The following is a 6897-nucleotide window of genomic DNA, read 5'->3' on the forward strand; positions in this document are numbered from 1 at the left end:
ATAGTATATCATATGGATACAGGACGTTATGGACTCAAATACAGATGGACTAGACTTACATATAGACAAGCCTAAACATATACATTCTGCACTCCCCATCAAGCTGTACACGGTGGTAAACAACGTGAAAGCTTGTACAGAGTAAATGAAACCTAGACGTAGATAAACCCTTCGTAAACAAATCTGCAAGTTGATGTTCCGTGGAGATGTAGCGCAGCTTTAAGAGATCAGAAGCAATTCATTCACGAACAAAGTGATAATGAATTTGAATATGCTTGGAACGATAATGCTGGATTGGATTTATAGCTAACTAAGTAGCATTGATATTGTCACAGTATAATATAGGAGGTTGTTTCAAATAAATACCAAGATCACGCAATAAGTATCTAATCCAAATCAGTTCAGCCGAAGTAGATGTTAAAGCTCGATACTCAGCTTCAGTGCTGCTTGTCGAAACAGTAGGTTTCTTTTTAGAACCCCATGAAACTAGATTCCTTCCCAAGAAAATACAATGACCAGTAGTTGATCGAGAAGTATCAGGATCACCACCCCAGTCTACATCAGAATAAGCTGTAAGATGCAAATAGGAGTCACGCCAGAAGCAAATTCCATGACCCAATATACCATTAAGATACCGAAGAATACGCTTAACATCCATGAAATGGGTTTGAGTAGGCCGATGCATATATTGACTTACTTGATTGACAGCATATGTAATATCAGGTCGTGTCATGCTAAGGTATTGTAAACCACCAACTAAACTTCGATAGAGAGTTGCATCAGGAAATAGAGAAGCATCATCATACTGCAATTTAGAGCGTGGAGCCACAGGAGTGGTGACTGTTTTGGAATCATCCATATCAACTTTCTTTAAGAGATCCAAAGTATACGTGTTTTTTGTGAAAGTAATGCCAGAAGAAGTTCGAGTAGCCTCCAAGCCCAAAAAATAATGCAAATCACCCAAGTCAGTCGTAGCAAACTCAGATTGCAGAGTTGGAAGCAAAGTTTAGATGCCCACAGTATCGCTGCCAGTCACAATAATATCATCAACATATAACAAAAGTATAATAACACCAGCGAAGGATTTCTTGATAAACATCAAATGATCATATTGAGACGACTTAAGCCCCAGGTTAAAAAGAAACGAAGCAAATCGATGATACCAAGCACGAGGTGCCTGTTTTAAACCATATAGAGCCTAGTGCAATAAACACACATGATTAGAATACCTTTGATAAAAAAATCCCTGAGGTTGAGCCATATAAACTTCTTGATCAAGAGAACCATTAAGAAACGCATTTTTAACGTCTAGTTGTTTAATAGGCCAAGAAGAAGAAACTGCCAAACTCAAAACCAAAAGAATAGTCACCGGCTTTACAACAGGGATAAACGTTTCATCATAGTCTATCCCATATTGTTGAGAGTAACCCTTAGCAACCAAGCGAGCCTTCCTTCGATCAAGAGAACCATCAAGGCTTTTGTTTAACACGATAAACCCATTTACTTCCAATTATATTCATACCAGGACGACGAGGTACAATTGACCAAGTACGATTACGAAGTAGAGCATTAATTTCATCAAGCATAGCAGCCCACCATTCCGGAGATTTAGAAGCAACTGTAAAACAAGATGGCTCCGTAGGGAGAGAATTGTAGTGAGTCATAAAGCAGTACAATATAGGGTATCGAGTGAAAAAACAACCCTTAAAGCTTCGTGGTTGAATAGTATGATCTTTTAGCCTGGTAACCATAGGATGCTTATTAGTAGTGGATACTTGAGGCTCGTGAACATTGGGCAAGTCTGAAAAGACAGAACAAGACACAGATTCTGGAGATTCTTGTATAGGAGTAGACACAGATTCTGGAGATGCTGGAGAGTCTTGTAAAGGAGTAGACAGAGAGGTAGAATAAGTTGAGGAAGATGAATGCAAAGGCGATAAAGAAGTTGGTGATGATGGGAGAGAATTGGAAGTATGAGAATCTAATGAAGGCAAAATAGGAAGAGAGAATTCAGAAGCAACAGATGTTTCATTGGAGGGAGCAGTATGAATAATCTGTGGAGGAAAGGAAGGACTTAGTTGTGGCGATGACAAGGGAGAGTGAGTGGCTGCAACTGAATTAGGCCAACTGAGAAGAGTTCGTGTAGCTGGAGACGTAGATTTAATGTGAAGCTTTAGACCAATGTCAGTGGGATATGGAAAAAGAGACTCATAAAAAATGACATGACGTGAAATATAAACACGATTACTGGTGACTTCTAAACACTTATATCCCTTATGACGATCACCATAACCAATAAAGACGCATGGAAGAGTCTTTGGTTGTAACTTGTTTTGGCGAAAGTGAGACAAGAGAGGGTAACAACGACAGCCAAACGCTTTGAGAAACTCATAATCAGGAGAGCGCTGATGCACAACAAAAAAGGGAGAAGTATTGGAAAAGATAGGAGTAGGGAGTTTGTTTATCAAATAAGTAGATGTAGCATAGAATTCAGCCCAAAACTGTTCAGGGAGACCACTTTGCAACATCAAGGAACAACCAACTTCTATAATATGACGTATTTTCCGTTCAGCAAGACCATTTTTCTATGGTGTGTTAGGACAGGAAGAATGACTCTGTATGCCATTGGAAATAAAATATGATTTTAAGGGATCAGCATACTCAGTGCCACCATCAGTTTGCAAAACAAGAATGGAAGTAGAGAATTTCTTTTCAATAATGGCTTTAAAATCCAGAAAACAACGAAACACTTGAGTTTTGTCACATAGGAAGTAAATACATGTAAAACGAGAGCATTCATCCACAAATAAGAGAAAATAACGAAAACCACAATTAGACTGAAAAGGTGCAGGGGCCCATAAATCAGAGTGAATAACAGAACCAACTTTATTTGAATAAACTGTGTGTGACTGAAAGGGAAGACGATGGTGTTTAGCACCAACACAGCTAGGACAAATAGATGGGAAAGAAGAAGAACTAGAATTAAAAGACAAGAACTTATTATTCTTAAGAGTATGAAAGACATTATTATTTGGATGGCATAATCGCATATGCCATGTAGATGTATTTGCACGAATGCCAATTGTAGTGGCAGAAAAGGCTGATGAAACGGAAGACTAAACTGGAGACGAGACATGATAGGAAATTGGATACATGCCAGCTTCATTCTTGCCCTTTTACATAGGAGACCCCGTTCGTCGATCCTGAATATAAAAACCATCACGATCAAAGACAAAAACACAATCAGCATCACGTGTAAGTTGTCCAACTGACACAAGATTTTTGGCAATGGAAGGTACATGAAGAGTGTTTTTAAAAAGCAACTGAGAGGAAGGAGAAGTGAGAGTAATATCACCAATTCCTGAGAATAGGTAAGAGTTTATAATCACCAACAAGTATTTTATCATTACCGTTGTAGTCGAATCGATTCACCATTTGAGATGCATCAGATGTCATATGAGCAGAGGCAGCAGTGTCGGAAAACCAATGGTTTTCATAAGGCATGGATTGAACGTGCATACTTAGGCAGATCAATATTCTGAGCTTGAGTTAAACGAATGCATCTTTGAGCAGTGTGACCATTAGCTCCACATCATTGACAGGTGACGGATGTTTGTGGGGGAGGACCAAGGACAGAAGGTTCAGTTGAGCCACGACCATAATTTGAATTTCCGCCACCATATGGCCTAGGATTGGGCTGAAAAACCACCATTGTAGCCCCTTCCATTACCAGTATTCCAGCTTCCATTGGAATAGTTGGTATTCCAGCCACCATTATTTGAATTTCCACGACCACCATTACTCCAATTATTATGATTTCCATTGTTCCAGTTGCCACGACCAGAACCATTGCCTTGTCCACGAAACGAACCACGGCCACGAGATGAACCACTAGGATTAAAATAGGAGGATTGACCACGACCAGTAGACGGAGCACCAGCAAAGAAGGAGGTTGGATTTTGTATTTCAGAAACATTATGTTGGAGGTTTTGAAGGTAATGCAGGTGAGACTCATGGTGTAAAAGTAAAGCATGCAGTTCAGTGAATGTTGGTAGGGTTGTTCTAGCAATAACAACAATGTATATACTAGTCCAATCAGCACCCAAGCCACGTAAAGTAGTAGATACGAGATCAAGATCAGAGACAGGTTGGAGGACAGCAGCCAAGGAGTCAGAAATTTCTTTGATATTTAAGATATATTCAGAGACAGTGGAGTTACCCTTTTGGATGGTCGAGAGGTTAGCTTTTAGATGGAGTATACGAGCAGGGTTGATGGTTGCATAAGTTGTGCGAAGATATTTCCAAACTTCACGAGAGTTTCCACGACGAACGCATTCAGATTTGAGAGGTTCAGTAAGGGAGCAGTTGATCCAAGAGATAATGATTTGATCAATAACCTCCCATTCTTCATATTCAGGATTAGGAGTTTTGTCTTCAGTAACCGTATCGACGAGCTCTTTTGGGGGTATAACAAACAAATCTTCAAGATACTTGTAGAGTCTTTGATATTTGAGAATTGGAACTATTTGAGATTCCCAGAGAAGGTAATTAGTTTTTTCCAAGAGAACTATTTTGGTAGAAGATGGTATATGCGGTGCTTTGTCAGAAGATGACAGAAGAGAACCAATACTAACAGACGTAGAGGCAGCAATTGTTGGAGATCCAACTTCAGATATAGATGGACTGGTTTGCGATGTAGTTGACATGGTAAGAGAAGAAGAGAAACGAACGAAGAAGATTAGAATAGGGTTATGCGAAAAAAAATTGAAGATTAGGGTTTGTGAAGAAGAAAAGTTTTCGAGGCTAGGGTTTAAGGCAGAGAGATCGTTCTGGCTCTCGATACCATGAACGATTGTGAAAACTCTCTTAACCTGTAGGGTTACGAGACATGTATATTTATCGTATATCATATGGATACAGGACGTTATGGACTCAAATACAGATGGACTGGACTTATATATAGACAAGCCTAAACATATACATTCTACAGTGTGGTCTAATTTTGTAAGTGCTCCGAAACAGCGTAGTTATTCATCATCATTAACACTAACCTTATCTTTATTTTGTTCTTAAAACTGGAACTCTGCTACAACTCTATCTCCCTTGCATGATACAATTCTGGCTCCCTTGCATATTAACAAAGTTCTCTTTATTTTGTTCTCTTTACTAGGGCTTAACCCGTGCCGTAACGTCACGGGAAATTGTTATTTAGTTATGCATTTTCCGACATATGAATATTAAATATACTATATTTTTAATATCAAGTTTACCCTTTTTATCTTTGCAAAAGTAAAGGAAAACCCGATAGATATATTTATTCTTCACTTCACAAATCCTTTCTAACATTTTTCTCCTTGACATCCTCTCATACTATGTCTCTTCCTTTTCGAGTTGTATCCTCAAGCCAGCAATGAAATTATATCGAAATTAAATTTTACATATTTTGTCCCCAAAAAAAATAATATTTGATATGTTTTTTAGTTTAAAAAATATCTTATCGATCTTTTCAAATGGTATTACCTTTCTGCATCTTTCTTATTTTAGTGAACGATGTTAGGATCTTCATCTTCATGAACAATAGGAACCTACTATGGGCCCGACAACATAGCACCGATGATGTCCCTACATGGCCACCTTGGGATAAGAGTTGTGCGGTTTTAATCTAAAAGGCCTCGGTGCTACGTAAGGAGATGCCCAAGCTTATTAAGCTCCACATGTACTCCTCTTTCTTGCATGTGGGACTATCCATATCTATACTTAAGTGGTTTATCACGCCACATACTCCAACAATCTCCACCTTGGCGATATTAAACTATTTCACTAGTCCAATCAGACTTCACCATATGATTACCATCTATATATGATACCCATCAATCATGATTATTGTCACTATGCGCCCTACAATCTTACTCCACCTTGAGTTAATGAGAAGGAAAACATCAACTCCAGATTGAGCATTTTCTAGCCCACATAGAACCCTGCTACTTGAGAGTTAATGTGTGAGACACTAACTCCACCTTAAGCGTCGATCTAGAACCCTGCTCCACCTGAGTTAATGGGTGAGACACTAACTCCACCTTGATCGTCATTTCAACTTTGGGCCTTTCCTTCTTCACCTTGAGTTTGACTCCACTTGCGCCCTAAATCGTCTGACATCCACAACCACTTCTACGTCCGGAAAGTAGTCCCAACCACGGTCTCTAATACCAATTTTTAGGATCTTCATGGACTATCAGACACTACTCAGGCCCGACCACATAACACCAAACCCCACTTGACCACCTTGGGATAAGAGGCGTGGGGGTTTTAACTAAAAAGCCTCGTTGATATGTATAGAGATGCCAAAGCTTATTGTATGTTCTTACTATTTCAATGACATAATTAAAAGCTAATTCATTCACGTAAGATATTATATTTTAAAATGTTAAGTCATTTCCGATGGTAACCATTTTACTCACATAAGATGTAGTTCTAGTTTTTCAAAATTCCCATATATATTATGTACGTAATTCAATTAGGAAGGAAGAGTCTACTGAATGGAATATAAGTAATGGCTTTTCCTTTCGTAACATTGTGGCCTTTTCAACATAGTTGGATCCAGAGTTGGTAAAAATCACAGAATTTATGCGTTCTCGGGCGAGAGTAATCTAGGGATGGGGTACCTCCTAGAAAACTGCTGATAGATGACCACATCAGTTTTAGTTGAAAACTCCACACTGTCGGATAACCACAGTGACTAAGTAGGGACTGTATTGGCGGAGGATCAGGTCCTTACAAATGGTATTATAGTCGACCACGGGTTACATGTCTAGGGAGAAATAGTATGACTGGCGGATTGTGTCGGGAAAGGGTCTCATGAGTGAGAAAAAAATGCCAGAGTCTAGGATTTAACATATT

At 39.0% G+C, this 6897-nt stretch overlaps 1 protein-coding gene across 1 annotated transcript; it reads right to left on the reverse strand.

Moving 5' to 3' along the window:
- Positions 1–310: 310 nt before the first annotated feature.
- LOC113351212 (uncharacterized mitochondrial protein AtMg00810-like) lies at positions 311–859 on the reverse strand. The gene has a single exon (XM_026595240.1). It carries the CDS (start codon positions 857–859, stop codon positions 311–313), a length of 549 nt encoding a protein of 182 aa, XP_026451025.1.
- Between the last annotated feature and the right edge of the window lie 6038 nt (positions 860–6897).

Source organism: Papaver somniferum, chromosome 2 (assembly GCF_003573695.1).
Source record: "Papaver somniferum cultivar HN1 chromosome 2, ASM357369v1, whole genome shotgun sequence".
NCBI lineage: Eukaryota > Viridiplantae > Streptophyta > Magnoliopsida > Ranunculales > Papaveraceae > Papaver > Papaver somniferum.